Below are 17,078 nucleotides of genomic sequence, written 5' to 3'. Positions count from 1 at the left end.
CAATAGCTACATTAGGTTATATTAGGATAGTTGTACTTTATTATAATTCAACCCAAAAACTATGTTTTAAAGAAGCGATAATGATTGGCAAAAGCCGAAAAAGACAGGAAATTCACAAAAGCACCGAGAACATTATCTTGACCTATGCACTGACGAGGCTTCCAACTCACAATGCATTAATACCTGCTATGGGTACTGTAAGTATGGTGGTCTACTTCACACAACAAGAACCACTAAGCAGGCTGCTGAGGATTCAATCAAATATTCTCTTTGAATCAACAACCAAATAGATTATTTTCAGAGCAAAAAAAAATTGAAAATGAAAAATATGGTCTGTTTAACAGAGACTCACAAAATAGAGTTTAAATAAACATTTTGTTCTAAAAGTTAAAATACATGACTGAAGATCTTTTTGTGAATTTTAAAGCCTTTAGTGTCATCTTCTGTGTTTTCTGTTTCTTGATTTTCAAAGTGCCTAGCGTTTTTGCCTCTTGTTTCCCTCTTGTTCCCAACCCCAGTTATAGCTTCCCTGTACCTGTGCCATGTATCTCCTCTGCATTTTTTGTTCACGACCCCTACCTGCTCTTTGGACTGTCTCTTTGGATTATGATTTCTGTACCGTTGCCCTGTTTGGACTGACCAATTGGTTTTTGAACGAACCCTGCCTGTACCTCGGATTACATTCTGTCTGCCTCTTATTTACTTGTGTCATTAAACTTGCTATTTTCCTGTTACCCTTGAGTCTGTGCTTGGTTCCTCTGAGGTATATGGCGTAGCATCTCCCCAGAAATGTAACAACATGTCATGGCTACGCAGACCACAAAAACTGTAATTGGTCCGCTTGGTAGCATTGCATTGCCATTTTCAAACTGAGTTGAATGAACATGGACCAAATCGAGGCAAGGATAATTGACAAAGTCCGTAGATACATATATTTTTGTATGACTCTTCTTCACCACATTACAAAGACTGCCAGATGGCAGCAAATTCATGGAAAGAGATTTCCACAAACATCAGTCTGGATGTTGTAAGCGTTTAGGCTGGCTAGCAGGCAGTTGTAAACACAGCATATTAATTTGCGCAAGCTTCCATGAAACAGAAATGTAATATACAGTACTGTGTAAAAGTTTTAGGCAGGTATGAAAAAATGAAAGAATGCTTTCAAAAATAGAAATGTTAATAGTTTCTTTTTATCAATTAACAAAATGCATGAACAGAAGTAGTGAATGAACAGAAGAAAAATCTAAATCAAATCAATATTTGGTGTGACCACCCTGATGGTATTGCATGATGGATAAGTATCTGTCTGTACTTCTCAGCATTGAGGAGACTATTCATTCTGACCAAATCCCCAAATCCATTTGCCGAAATACAGCCCCAAACTGACAAGGAACCTCCACTATGCTGGACTTGACTCATCAGTCCAGAGAACCTGCTGCCAGTTCCTGTGTTTTCGTGCATAGTTGAGTTGCTTGGCCTTGTTTGCACGTCGGAGGTATGGCTCTTTGGCTGCAATTCTTCCATGAAGACCACTTCTGACCAGACTTCTCCGCACAGTAGATGGGTGAACCTGGGTCCCACTGGTTTCTGACAATTCTGAGCTGATGGCACTGCTGGACATCTTCCAATTGCGAAGGGAAGTAAGCATGATGTGTCTTTCATCTGCACTAAGTTTCCTTGGCTGACCACTGTGTCTACAGTCCTCAACGTTGCCCATTTCTTTGTGCTTCTTTAACACAGCTTGGACAGCACAACTGGAAACCCGTCTGCCTTGAAATTTCTGCCTGACAGAGACCTTTTTGATGCAGTATAACTATCTTGTGTCTTGTTGCTGTGCTCAGTCTTGCCGTGGTGTATGACTTCTGACATTAAACTGCCTTCAGCAACCTCACCTTCAAAGCAGAGTTTGGCTGTTCCTTGCCCAGTTTTAACCCTCCTACACAGCTGTTTCTGTTTCAGTTAATGATTGTGTTTCAAGCTAAATATTAAATTGATGATCTGCATTTCTGCAGTCTGGGGATTTGGTCGGAATGAATAGTCTCCTCAATGCTGAGAAGTACAGGCAGATACTTATCCATCATGCAATAACATCAGGGAGGCATCTGATTAGCCCCAAATTTATTCTGCGGCAGGACAATGACCCCAAACATACAGCCAATGTCATTAAGAACTATCTTCAGTATAAAGAAGAACAAGTAGTCCTGGAAGTGATGGTATGGCCCCCACAGAGCCCTGATCTCAACATCATCAAGTCTGCCTGGGATTACATGAGGAGACAGAAGCATTTGAGGCTGCCTAAATCCACAGAAGAACTGTGGCTAGTTCACCCAAGATGTTTGGAACAACCTACCTGCCGAGTTCCTTCAAAAACTGTGTGCAAGTATACCTAGAAGAATTGTTGCTGTTTTGAAGGCAAAGGGTGGTCACACCAAATATTGATAAAAATAAACTATTAACATTACTATTTCTGAAAGAATTCTTACTTTACAGCATTTTTTCACACCTGCCTAAAACCTTTGCACAGTACTGTATAATAGGCTGTAATTGTATCTGGCTTGCTCATAATGCTGACGCAATAACCAGTCTTCTGCCAATGTAGCCATATGCCGTTTTCTTGTTTTCATAGCTCTGGCAATCCGTGTAAAGACACTAAATGCATACATTACCTGTATGTATAATTTAAAAGATTATCTTAAATTAATTGCAATTTCTTTCACAATCGCAGGCTGGAAATGATTCGACCCCCAAGTACTTCTGCAGTTGAGGAGACACCCACAGAAACAGTTGCTGAGGAAAACCAACACCCACCACACATTCCACCTTCATGAACCACCTTCACATTCAGAATCATCTTAACTTGCACCAGATGTAAAATACTGTAATCTATCATGAGAGACAAACTGGAATAATTTTTTGAAAATTATTAGGGATAGCATACCTGGTTTCTATGGGTAGGTCATGCATTTTGCCATTCTTTGAGGAAGCTTCAAGTGTTTTGATGGTAAGCAGGGCTTATGATATTGCATGTTTCGATTTCCAAAAAGCATTTGAGGTACCACATGACAAACTCATTATCATTATCAAAATTAGGACAGTTGGAATTACAGGAGTCCTTTCAGAGTGGGTTCGGAACTGGTCCTGGGATAGAACACAAACAGTAGTAGTAGGAAGGACCTTATCTGAGCAGGTTATTATGGGAAGTGGAGTCCCACAGAGTTTGGTGCTGGGACCACTGCTCATCCTCATTAACATAAATGACCTTGACAGGGGCGTTGAATGTACTTTAGTAAAATGTGCAAATGATACAAAACAAGAAGGTTTAGCTAACAGTTTCGAATCTACCCAAATAAGCCAGGAAGATTTAAACATAATCCAGAAGTGGGCGGAAACCTGGTAAATTAAATATAACTAAATGTGAAGTTCTAAATAAAATAAAAACATAAGGCAAGACTACTTTATGTGTGGTACGAAATTTGAAAGTGCTCAAGTTGAAAAAGACTTAGGAGTAATAGCTGATCAAAGCCTTTCAGGCTCTAGTCAATGTATAACTTCTAAGGAAGTTAGAAGTTCCAATACCTTTGTTAGACCACAGGAGTACTGTGTTTGGCTGATTCCATGTATAAAAGATAAACTTGAGAGAAACTTATGAGAATGGGCGGGGGGGGGGGGGGTTTCAAGAATGGGCTTGATATGGTCTTAAGTTTTTAGACAAACTAAGCAGTAGGTACACTTAGCGGTAGTAAAAGGGCTGAAGGTGCATGTTTAAATGATATAATACGAGATTGATAAAAGCTATTAAAAGATAAAATAGATTTCAGCATGTGCCACACCCTTGAGAATATGTGGAATGTGGAAGTTCTCTCATGTGACAAGCAGACAATGGACAGAGAACACCTACATACACACTGAAGCTCTTCTGAAACCTGCTTGATAACTTGCACTTTTCACACTTCACAATGTTAATGTTTATAACTGTATATACTACTTGTACATTTTTAACAAACTTTCACTTTGCTTAGAATCTGTTCAATTCTAATACAAATGTAGGCAATACAAAAGGAGCATTTGAAGGGGTCCAAGCAGCATAGCAGCAATTGCCAAGCACAGAGACTTTGAAGGGGCAGTAGTGCAGGACCACTAGACCACCATGCTAGCATTAATTTTGTGCCTGAAAAATGAAAAATGAACCATTCAAAATGGCAGCCAATTTATGAATTGGGCGATCCATAGGGACTAGGATTGCGTCAGAAACAGATTTCTTGTTGGCTGTTTTTTAAACAGTTTTTTTGAATGCTCATATATGGACTGTATGACATGACATTAAGGTTATGCTGAGTTATGCTGTTTTTTCCATTTTCCACTGTAATAGCGCAACCTTTTGACCCAGTAGAACCAAAGTATACAGGCCACCTTGGTTTATTATGGCAAAGACGTCTAGTTTTGCTTGAATCCAACTTTACTTTAAGTATGAGATAGGCATGTCCACATACATTTTTGTTGGCTGTTTAAGCAGTCACATTGTAACTTATGCACATTTTGAAAAGAAGCTTGGTCTCAGAAGGCAATACACCAAATAAAATAAAACCAACCGAAAGTACCCTCATGCAGTGTATTTAGGATTCTCAGAATGTGATGTTTATAAAATGTATAAAATTCGACAAAGTCCCATCTGAACTCAATTGGTGAGGATTCAGTTACCATATTTACTAACATGAACCAGAGCTGTGTGAAATGTCACCATGGGCACAATTTATAACTTTATAACTTAGTCAGAACCCACTAAGACCCCAGAGTCCAACTTTAATCGAATGCTTGTCTGATCCTAACGATGAGATGGTGTTCCTGTGAATGACTGGGGCCAGCTTGCTTCGAAGGGCTGGTAACCTGTCATCCTGCTATCCAGTACAACACTGAGGATAATCATTCATGAGATGATAAAAAGAGACATTAAATGGTTTGAAGTTGCAGACAAAAATGACTTGCTTATACAGATGAGAAAATAATGTGTATGCGCATTAATGTGAAGAAATTATGTATTGATGAAAACCTCAGCTTTACCTTTCTTTTTCTTCTCTTTTAACTACTTCTATAATCCTTTATATTGTTTTACAGCCTGCAAGATGTGGGGGAAAGTGGAAGAATGTGCTGTTTTGTTATTATGCATTACATTATATCCATTGGTATAACCTGCTATTGTTACATACAGCGGGTAAAATAAGTATTGAACACGTCACCATTTTTCTCAGTAAATATATTTCTAAAGGTGCTACTATTTTCACCAGATGTCGGTAACAACCCATGCAACCTACACATGCAAAGAAATCAAACCTTGATGTCCATAAATTAAGTTATGTGTAATAAAATGGAATGACACAGGGAAAAAGTATTGAGCACATGAAGAAATCAGAAAGCAATCCTGCCCCTTGTCAGTGCAAATTAATATCAGCTGGTTCGGTCCCAACTGATGGCTTATAAAAAGGTGTCTCATTGCCAAGGTGTCACACAAGAAACATCTCATGATGGGTAAAAGCAAAGAACTCTCTCAAGACCTTTGCAACCTTATTGTTGCAAAACATACTGTAAGTGTAAGTGCATCATTCTGATCAGGTGTTTAGTATCGCTGTGGACTTTCCTCTAGATGCGGTAACGTTGATTTTTAAATTGCTCATTTGAACAGCAAGGGTTAGGGCATGAACCAGTTTGTTTGTCTATTACCTGTTAATCACTTCGACTGGTTGCATACCTGTAGAGTGTTTGAACATTTGTCTTAAATAGCTTAAATAGCTGTGGAATTTATCAGTAGATTAGCTTTGATTTGATATTGCTTGTGAGCAATTGTAGGCCATTTAAATAGGCGTGTCAGAGCGACGCTCCGTCCCAGTTTGTGATGTTATGTTTCACCCCATCCCAGTCTGCTCTCTCCCTCGAAGACACCCCCTGCGACGTGGGCCTCCACGGTGTCGGAACCCCTCGAGCCTCAGCTACCCCCCGCTGACCCCCTGTGAGGACTTTGCTGTCACAGGGGGACTATGGAACTGCCAGTCTGCCACTCGGAAGGCTGACTTCATCCCTGTGTATGCCTCCCTCCAGTCCCTACAATTCCTTGCCCTCACGGAGACCTGGATCACACCTGACAACACCGCCACTCCCGCTGCCCTCTCATCCTCCTTCTCCTTCTCGCACACTCCCCGGCCTTCCGGCCGTGGCGGTGGTACTGGTCTTTTAATCTCCCCCTCGTGGAAATTCTCTGTTCTCCCCCTCTCTGACCTGTCCATATACACTTTTGAATTCCATTCTGTTGCAGTATCCTACCCTACTAACCTTTTCATTGCAGTTATCTACCGTCCTCCAGGTCCCCTGGGAAACTTCCTTGATGAGCTAGACACCCTTCTCAGCTCCTTCCCTGAGGATGGCACCCCACTGATTCTCTTTGGAGACTTCAACATCCACCTAGAAGCCTCCCAGGCTGCTGCCTTCCTACCGCTAATCCACTCCTTCGGCCTCTCCCTGCAACACTCTCCTCCAACCCACAAGGCGGGCAATGTCCTAGACCTTGTCTTTGTGAGGAACTGCTCATGCTCCGATTTCACGGTTACCCCTCTCCATACATCCGATCACCACTTCATCTCATTATCCCTCCCTCTTCCTCCCCATCCTCCTCCCCTTCCTCCCACCCACACTTCCTCAGGCCGCCGTAACCTCCACTCCCTCTCACCCTCTTCCTTTGCCAGCACCGTCACCGCCTCACTCCCCCCTCTCGAATCCTTCTTCAAACTCCCCACTAACTCTGCATCTGCCACCCTCCTTTCATCTCTCTCCTCCGCCTTTGACTCTCTCTGTCCGCCTGTCTCAAAGCCACCTCGCACATCCCCTCCCAGTCCTTGGATATCTGACACCCTCCGTACCTCCAGGGCCAACCTCCGCGCAGCGGAGAGGAAGTGGGGGAAATCCAGAGACGCTTCAGACCTCATGACTTACCAGTCTCTCCTGGCGGCATTCTCTTCCGCTGTCACTGCCGCCAAAGCAAAATACTATCAAACACAAATTCAGAACTCCGGTTCTAACCCCCGGAAACTTTTCTCTATTTTCTCCTCTCTCCTCAACGCACCACCTCCTCCTCAGTCCTCCTTCGCTGCTGATGACTTTGCTGATTTCTTCGATGAGAAGGTCACAGTCATCCGCAGATCCTTTACAACCACCGCCCCCCTCACTGTGCCCTTCCCGCCCTCTAGGCCCATCCCTTCCTTTTCCACATTCTCCCCCCTTACAGACTCTGATGTTTCTCAACTCCTGCTCTGCCACCGCCCTACAACCTGTGCCCTTGACCCTATCCCCTCTTCTCTTCTCCAAACTATCACACCTGACATTCTCCCATTTGTCACCTCCCTTGTCAACTCCTCCCTGTCTTCTGGCTGTTTTCCGGCATCCTCCAAGAGGGCCCACATCACTCCGCTGCTAAAAAAGCCTACTCTGGATCCCTCCATCATCCAGAACTACCGCCCAGTATCTCTTCTTCCTTTCCTTTCTAAAACTATAGAACGAGCCGCTTCTACTCAACTTTCTTCTTTCTTTTCTAACAACAACCTGCTAGACCCCCATCAGTCTGGCTTCAGATCGGGCCACTCGACAGAGACTGCGCTCCTCTCCGTCAGTGAGTCACTCCATGCCGCACGAGCATCCTCCCTCTCCTCTGTCCTCATTCTCCTAGATCTCTCTGCTGCCTTCGACACTGTGGATCACTCCATCCTCCTATCTGCCCTCTCAGCAACGGGCATCTGTGGCACAGCCCTGGACTGGATTGAGTCCTACCTCTCTGGTCGCTCCTTCCAGGTTGCCTGGGCTGGTTCGGTATCGACACCTCGGCCTCTCGCCACAGGAGTTCCCCAGGGCTCAGTCCTAGGCCCGCTTCTTTTTTCTCTTTACACTCGCTCCCTTGGCCCTGTGATCACTGCACATGGGCTATCCTACCACTGCTACGCGGACGATACCCAACTCTTCGTCTCGTTCCCGCCGTCTGATACGCAGGTTTCAGCCCGTATCTCTGCTTGCCTGAGGGACATCCAGAGCTGGATGGACAACCACCATCTAAAGCTCAACCCAGGCAAGACTGAAATGATATTCATTCCTGCTAAAACCTCTCCCCATTTGGATCTCTCCATTTCCCTCGGGGATACCACACTCACGCCGTCACCCAGTGCAAGGAACCTCGGCGTGGTGATGGACAGCAGACTGTCCCTTTCCGAGAACATTGCAGCGGTGACCCGGTCTTGCAGGTTCTTCCTATACAACATACGGAGAATCCGCCCCTTTCTCACCCCCTACTCGACCCAGCTCCTGGTCCAAGCGATGGTTCTGTCCCGCCTGGACTACTGCAATTCCCTCTTGGCTGGCCTCCAAGCGTCTGCCATCAGACCCCTCCAACTCATCCAGAATGCAGCAGCTCGTCTGGTCTTCAACCTTCCCAAATACTCACACGTCACCCCCTGCTTACTTCCCTCCACTGGCTGCCTGTCATGGCTCGCATCAAATTCAAAACATTGGTGCTAGCCTTCCAAGCAGTTAAAGGGTCTTCCCCAGCTTATCTACAAAAAATCATCAGACCCTACACCCCTGCCAGACCTCTTCGTTCAGCCTCCACAGGCCGCTTGGCACCTCCCCCTCTCAGAACCTCCACCTCACGCTCACGACTACTGTCTGTTCTGGCTCCACGGTGGTGGAACGAACTCCCCGTTGAGGTCAGAACTGTAGAATCTCTCCCCACCTTCAAGCGCAAGCTGAAGACGCACCTCTTCAAGCAGCACCTCTCCCCGTCCCTCCCTACCTCCCTGTGAACCTTAATTGTTGTCTCTGTGATGTGCTTTGTGTATCGGTATTTTTAGTTGGCTAGGTAAGCAGTGTTTGGATAGTTCACTTTGGTCACTTTTGCTCTGTTTGTTTGTTTATTTGTTCTCAAAAAAAAAAAAAAAAAAAAAGGCCCTCGTCCTTATCTTTGTTGTACAGGTAGCAGTTGAAATTGTACTTCCCTCTAGGGTCTTTCAGTGAACTTATCCCTGGTTATGGGTATGCACTTTGTTGTACGTCGCTCTGGATAAGAGCGTCTGCTAAATGCCAATAATGTAATGTAATACTAATGGCATTGGTTACAGAAGGATATCTAAACTTCTGAATGTTCCAGTGAGCACTGTTGGGGCCATAATCCGGAAGTGGAAACAACATCATTTCTCCATAAACCGGCCACGACCAGGTGCTCCTCGCAAGATTTCTGACAGAGGAGTCAAAAGAATTATCAGAAGAGTTGTCCAAGAGCCAAGGACCACTTGTGGAGAGCTTCAGAAAGACCTGGAATTAGCAGGTACAGTTGTTTCAAAGAAAACAATAAGTAACTCAACAGCCATGGCCTGTATGCACGCTCACCACGCAAGACTCCATTGCTGAAGAAAAAACATGTTGAAGCTCGTTTAAAGTTTGCTTCACAACATTTAGACAAGCCTGTGAAATACTGGGAGAATATAGTCTGGTCAGATGAGACCAAAATGGAACTCTTTGGATGCCATAATACACACCATGTTTGGAGGTCAAATGGCACAGCACATCACCCCAAAAACACCATACCAACAGTGAAGTTTGGAGGTGGGAACATCATGGTGTGGGGCTGTTTTTCAGCATACTGCACTGGCGAACTTCATGTAATTGAAGGAAGGATGAATGGAAAAATGTACAGAGACATTCTTGATAAAAATCTTCCAGGATGATGATGAAATGAGGGTGGACATTTCAGCAAGACAATGATCCCAAACACACAGCCAAGGAAATTCTCACTTGGTTTCAGAGAAAGAAAATAAAGCTGCTAGAATGGCCCAGCCAATCACCTGAGTTGAATCCAATAGAAAATCTATGGAAAGAACTAAAGATTAGAGTTCATAGAAGATGCCCATGGAACCTTCAAGATTTGAAGACTGTTTGTGTGGAAGAATGGGCCAAAATCACACCTGAGCAATGCATGCAACTAGTTTCTCCATACAGGAGGCGTCTTGAAGCTTTTATTACCAACAAAGGCTTTTGTACGAAGTATTAAATAAATGTAATGTTCAATACTTTTTCCCTGTGTCATTCCATTTTATTACACATAACTTAATTTATGGACATCTAAGGTTTGATTTGATTTTGGTTTGTGTGGGTTGCATGGGTTGTTACCGACATCTGGTGAAAATGTCATGTCAGTAGCACCTTTAGAAATATATTTACTGAGAAAAATGGTGACGTGTTCAATACTTATTTTACCCACTGTACATTCAGTGAGCACTTTATTAGGTATTTATTACACTTTTTTAAAATGTATTTATTTTTTTATTTTTTTACTTATTGGTCTTCTACTGCTGTAGCTTATCCACAGAGGTTTGATGTGTTGTGTGTTCTGAGATGCTTTTCTGTTTTCACTATTATAATGCTTATTTGCGTGACTGTCACCTTCGACCAGTCTGGCCCTTCTCCTTGATCTCTCTCATTAACAATGCTTTTTTGCCCGCAGAACTACTGCTCACTGGATGTTTTTGGTTTTTCGCACCATTCTCTGCAAACTCTAGATGAGCGTGAAAATCACAGGAGATCAGCAGTTTCTGAAACACTCAAACCTGTCTGGCACCAACAATCATTCTATGGTCTAGTGCACAGGTGTCAAACTCCAGTCCTGGAGGGCCATAGTGTCTGCTGGTTTTTGGGGTGTTCTGGGTTCATTCAAGTTGTTGATTGGTTAAAGTGTCCACACGCCCTGTTCTCAAGGCCTTAATTGGCAGCTGATTGAAAGGAAACCACAGAAACCCCCAGACACTGCGGCCCCCTGGGAATTCAGTTTGACACCCCTGGTCTAGTGACTTAGATCACATTTCTTCCCTATTCTGACATTTGGTCTGAACAACAGCTGAACCTCTTGACCATGTCTGCATGCTTTCATGCATTTAGCTGCTGCCTCATAATTGGCTGATTCAATATTTGCATTAACAAGCTGGTGTATATGTATACCTAATAAAGTGCTCACTGTATATTATGAGATATATATTATTATATTTTGGTTAAGAAGGTTAAGTCAAATTAACCATTTTCAACACTTGGGCCAGTTGTTGGGCCTGAAGTTGGGCCAGAAAATGACCAAAAAGTATTCAACCAAGTATTAGGTAATGTGTTAACGTTTTGTTAAAAATTAACCTTTGTGTAGTTTAAAAGGTATAATAGGCCTACTTGTGTACAAAAAATGAGTTGATACTGTAATTCCTTTGCATGTTTTGATTGGTTGTAACAGGAACAGGAACAAATACAGTGCAGTCGGCATGCATTTGCACAATTTCTGTTCTTTTTGGTCTGTAGTCCAGCACATGGAATTGAAATACATTAAAATGCATGTTTTGAAAAAGGGCATTTTTGACCATTCCTCCATGCAGAATCATTGACATCCTTGGGGTTATGCTTATTGCCCCCCTCTTCAGTTCAGACCACAGGTTTTTTAAGGGATTTAATTTGTGAGACTGAGCTGACATGGGTGTTATTTTCACTGAACCATTTGTGTGAATTTTTTTTAAATTTTTGGAGTCATTGTCCTGCTGAACAATCTAGCTTTGACCAAGTCTTTATTGCCTTGTTTATAGTGCTGAGTAAGAGCTGTCATCGTGCCATCCTTTTTTTGGTATGGAGGCGCCATTTTATGGTTCTTTTTTAGGCTTAGTGACCCCAAGATGCAACCAATCTCTGCCATTTTTAAACTGTGATCCTTGTGTCCTTTATGGTCTCCCTTAACATGTTCCTTACCGTCCGTGTATTTTTTGGTAAGCACTTGTGTTGGTCAAATACCATCGGCCTTTCTGAATTGAGTTTTTTTGGCTTTTCCCATGCTAATGAATGACAAAAGGATTTCGCATGCTTGTTACCTTATTTTTATACTCTAGTGAAACAGGAAGTGATTGAATTACATAATTGAGTTAATCTGTATTAACTAAATTGTATTGCCAATTTGACTTGGATTTTATTTACAATAACTGCTAGGCATGACAATCATTTTTGTTTAATGGTTTTCAGAACAAAATGAGATAACTTAAAAACATTGAAACATGAGAGTAAATTTAATAGAAAACTATCCTTTTATTTCAATAAAAGTATGTTTGAACATAACATATATAATGTTATTACATGCAGCCTTTTTTTCTTACATTTTATTAAGGGGCCTATTATACCTTTTGAAGAAAATAAAAGTTTCACCTTACCGTCTACTTGGTTGAATATCTACCACTTTTTGGTCATTTTCTGGCCATGCCCAACTTTGGCATTCAAATTTTGAATAAATGATCTATTTGACTTAATTTTGCTTATGGCTTATGGCTTAACCAAGATATTTACTAGTACTTTATGTTTGGATACCAAAACTTGGGTACTAAGCCATCAAATTATTTTTTTATTTTGAATTATGTTTGAATTGATCGAAACATGCCAAGACATAGCAGTAACAGCTACATTTCTTTACATTCTGTAAGTAGGCTTATGATACCTGTTGTGCAACACAAAGCTTAATTTAGAATCTTTCCACCTTAAAAAATACTTTGGTCAAAATGAAACACTTTTTTGGTCATTTTCTGGCTAGGCCCAACTTTGGCATTGTATAATTGATATATATAATATATTATATATGTAATACAAGTAGTATATATTTCACTTAATTTTCCTTGTGGCTGTTGTACACACAAAAAAAACCTAAATATCTACTAGTCTTAGAAGTTTGTATGTCATAAGTCGTAGATTTCCAAGAGGCACGATTTAGCATTTTGGAACAAAGTTCATAACCTGAAAGTGTCAGAGACATGTTTTCTGTTCTTTAATGCCAGAGAATTTGATTGCTTCAAATTGTTCTCTATTGAACATATAGTAGAAAGAATAGTTATACACATTTTGAGCAAAAATGGAGTGGTCATCCCCACACCTCTGGTTGATTTTTCCCAGACGGAAGGAAAAGTGCTCCTTTCACTGACAACTGGCTTGCAGCTGGCACGTTGATGTTCGGAAGAACTGCAGCAATTGCACAAGCAACCCTGGCGGACATCAACCGACTCTACCTCTGGAGATAACAAAGCCAGTTTGCAGATCATATCAACTCTGGCAGGTGAACTTGCAACCCCTCATTTGGAGTTCTTGAGACTACCGAGCATGGATTTACTTGGAGGTTACATCTTTAGCTTTAAAAAATATGAGTGTGCGCTTTTCAAAGTTGCAAATGGAAGACCTCGAAACAATAAATATAACATTCCTCAGATATAACATAAAAAAAAATAAAAAATAAATAAAAACACCACAGTATCCCCATAACAAAACACTAACTCCAGTGAAATGAGGGAGTGAACACATTTCTTTAAAAGGCCAGTTCATGAAGTGCCAGAGAAAATTAAGATCATAAAATTCAGAAGCTATAAATATCTCACACTGATTAAACATCCTGCTTCTGTTCTTCCCATTGCCCTGGTTAGGGGGGTGGAGCAGGGCAGTAAGCCGGTGGCCCGGTGGGCAGGTGGGCATTCACAGAGCTACATGGTGCTTCTGTCCCCTTCAGTCCAGTACTTCTCTGTCTGCATCTCTGACAGCCTGGACACAGTCCTCTGGAAGGCAAATATTTCCTCCTCTCCACTGAAGATCGACAGTCCACTTGCAGATTCCTGCTTGCAGCAGAGAGAGAGCAAGAAAAACAATTAATATACGTGTCTTTTATTGACCATTTATCTATGCCTTTTATTGATCCCTTTTATTGATTCTGAGCTGAGGCCAGTGAAAGAACATCTAGACTGATTAACATACTTTCTGAAAGAATTTTACACACGCCATGTACAGTGCCCTCCATAATGTTTAGGACAAAGACCCATTATGTATTTATTTGCCACAATTTCAGATTTGGAATCACATGTGGTTAAAGTGCTCATTCTCAGATGTTATTTACAAAGTGTTGAAATTTGAATCATGTTGCAGAATTCATTTATTAATATCCTCTTACTTTTTATAATTTTATTCAAATGAGGCTAGATAGGAATGCCATTAACCAATGCATAGTGAAATTGCATCATGTATAATTTCAAGAAAGTACAGTACATGCCAAACTCGGGTCCTATGGTAGCTTTTAATGCTAACGTCAATTAAAAACAAGCTCTCTCTAAAATATACATAGTTCATATTTGTATGACACTGGAATACCAAACAATGTCCATGCAACTGCTACATAACGCCATCTAACAAGACATTCAAAATGACTTGCTGTCTTGCTTGCATACCAAGCCTAAAGATCATACTAAAAGGTTTTTAAAATAGCGCAACCCTTGATCAGGCTCCAGATAATTCCGTTAGATGACCATTTTACTGAAAATGCAGCTGCTTGTGTGAACTAAATTGACAAGAAAAATATTAGGGGTTTTCAAGCCAACCTGAACAATGTTACTGTACATTATGCTAGTGGTTCAACCATTTGAAATGCAAGCAAACATCACTACAACTTGTTAATCAAGAAAATAATAAATTTACGCTTTGATGATGTGGATTAAATGGTGACGCAAACATTATACTGTCTGAAATGCGTCATTTGGTCAACACAACAGTTAGTAACAGTAGTGGGATCAGCTCCGGTGCTGGTAAACTGACGGACCTTTCCGGATGAGTTTTCAAACGTCTGTTGAAATTTGACGTGGGTTGCTCCCACATCTTTTATTTTAATGCTGCACATTTTGCCAGTTGCAATCATTTTGTTTGCCTCAATGAGCCTGAATTATTTAAACCCAAAGGCCACAACATGCAGAACTGTAACCTTAGCTAGCTATGCTGCAAGAAATACAGTGTAGGGTGTTGCTATGGTTACAACTGAAAGGCGTACAGTGCAGTGCATAAAACAACGTTGGGTGTCTTAACTAAGAATTCGTTTTCATATAAATATATATATTTTTTTAAATTGTTCACCTCATCATTTTCACAATGCCATTTGGCAGACTCTTGTTGTTCACGGTCTTGGTACTAATAATATCAACAAGGGAGTTTTTTTAAATGAACACGAATAAGAGAGCTGTGTACTGTATTGGTGCGTGCATGCGTGCATGCGTCCGTATGCAAAGCTCAAGCTGAGGTAGGCTAACGAACAGTGGCGGCGTGAGGCTATTTACCTGGGTGGGGCGCCATACACAACCATACAATCTACAACTTTGGCCAACAGATCTAATATATTACTCATTAGACAACAAAATGTAGATGTAAATAAAGAGACAAAGAATCACAAATCATCGCAAATTGTTCTCACAAGACAGCAAGACCTATTCATAATTCAATTATATTACATTATGCCATGGTCTGGGTAAATAAAGCTATTTGCATTTAAAAATTATGAACATCTGATATAACTGTGAATGATTTTGTGAAGCTTTGTGTTGCTAGTTTCCTAATGGTATGTGATGTCCTGAAATGGTTGTTTATAAACTCTCAACTCTCTTTCCCTATATTGGCTATCACCAGCGCAAAATAGAGAAGCTGCCTATGTTGGCTAAATTGTGTGATATTTGCGTAATGTGTGGTCCAAGACGATTTCTGAAACTGCGAATAAGCAGTTACAACACCAGTGTAAAAATTTAAGGTGGACCGGGAATTATGAATAAGAAAATGCAAATAAGAAATCAATTTAAGCCTTGTTTAAAACCTTTAATTTAACCTAGATAAAATATAATCAAAACCTGACTTTTGGCTAGCTTCTCTATTTCACTCATACAACACTCGTGCTCTGAAAAAAATGTCAATAATTGTTATAGTTACTTGTCTAAAACGAGTACTCTGCTCAATCCTACATGACTGATGCGTTTCCGACTGGTTCTATGATAATTTATATCAATTTGTGTTCATTGGTCCACTTTTGGTCCCCTTAAATTGTGGGGGCTATGTATAAGAAGGGCTGTAATACCTACACTGCTCAATACATTAGCCCTCAAATTAAAGCTGAAAGTCTGCAATTTAACCATATAGCAATTGTTTTATTTCAATGTATTTTTTGCTGGAGTACAGAGTGAAAACAAAAAAAAATGTGTCACTGTCCAAATACTTGGACTGCACAGTACATAAACCCTGAGGTCTAGTATTGCAATTCTAGTTTCTGCAACACATTTAAGCAAGGTTGTTGTTTTTGCCTTTAACATAATATTGTGCAGTCTTCAGTGCTAATAAGCTCAACAAAACATATTGCGCATTGTCTCATTCTGTTGGAGGTGGTTTCCAAAAGTTAACATGAAACAGGAATACATTACCCCGCACAGACCGAGGTCGTCCATGAGAATTCGGTGATGCTCATCGTCATTTGCGTTCTCATCGTGAACAAAAATGTGCTCCAGCAAAGTCTCAGCCAGGATCACAACTCGAACCTGCAACAGGTGAGGGAACCTGTGATCTTCTCTCCCACACAAACACAGAAAGACACACATTCGACCACAAACCAAAATCTTTCCCCCCCCCCCCTCATCTGAACAGTCTATTGACTGCTTCAATTACTTGGTGTCTTCTTCAGATGGGGGGGGAGAGAAAAAACAAAAAAAAAACAAAAAAAAACAAGTGCAAGCAGAACACAGCATAGGGCTTCATGGTTAAATCTTACCTGCAATTGCAATTTTGATTTACATTTACAAATAATAAATCTGATGGTTAAAATCTCCACAATAGCGCACTGCCAGGAGTCTTCTATTGAGCTTGCAGAATGAAAAGCATGACTGAAAGGCCAGCTTTCACTTCACCTTGTGGTCATAGAGGGTGTCGATGAGGGTTATGAAGCGCCTGGCCTGGGTCTTCTTGTTCAGAGTTAGGAGTGGAATGTACCGAATGAAAACTGTGTCAAACAGGCGGGAAATCTCCAAGTAGTCACTGGCACCCAGCGGCTGAAACAATAGTGATTCACTTTTTTATTTTGCTTGTAAGTGCCAAATGTGCAAGTTAACATAAAACAATATGACAAAACATAACGGCAAGATCAAAAAATTCAGCCTAGCAAAAAGCCACCCCAAGCCACATCTCTGTGATCCCAAATATGGCATTACCAC

At 41.2% G+C, this 17,078-nt stretch overlaps 1 protein-coding gene across 4 annotated transcripts in view; it reads right to left on the bottom strand.

Annotated features, from left to right (window-relative positions):
* Window positions 1-12,209: 12,209 nt before the first annotated feature.
* afg1la (AFG1 like ATPase a) overlaps window positions 12,210-17,078 on the bottom strand; it is a 41,349-nt gene continuing 36,480 nt past the window's right edge. For all 4 annotated transcript variants that reach the window (XM_061258484.1, XM_061258501.1, XM_061258477.1 and 1 more), the window contains 3 exons: window positions 16,776-16,916; window positions 16,296-16,409; window positions 12,210-13,688 (listed from right to left, as the gene is read on the bottom strand). In XM_061258484.1, coding sequence (XP_061114468.1) covers window positions 13,560-13,688; window positions 16,296-16,409; window positions 16,776-16,916 — 384 coding nt within the window. In that variant the 3' untranslated portion in view covers window positions 12,210-13,559. The remainder of the gene's footprint in view (window positions 13,689-16,295; window positions 16,410-16,775; window positions 16,917-17,078) is intronic.

Source organism: Conger conger, chromosome 1 (genome assembly GCF_963514075.1).
Source record: "Conger conger chromosome 1, fConCon1.1, whole genome shotgun sequence".
Classification (NCBI taxonomy): domain Eukaryota; kingdom Metazoa; phylum Chordata; class Actinopteri; order Anguilliformes; family Congridae; genus Conger; species Conger conger.
Note: the sequence above shows the minus strand (reverse complement) of the source record. Positions and strands in the feature narration are given on the sequence as shown.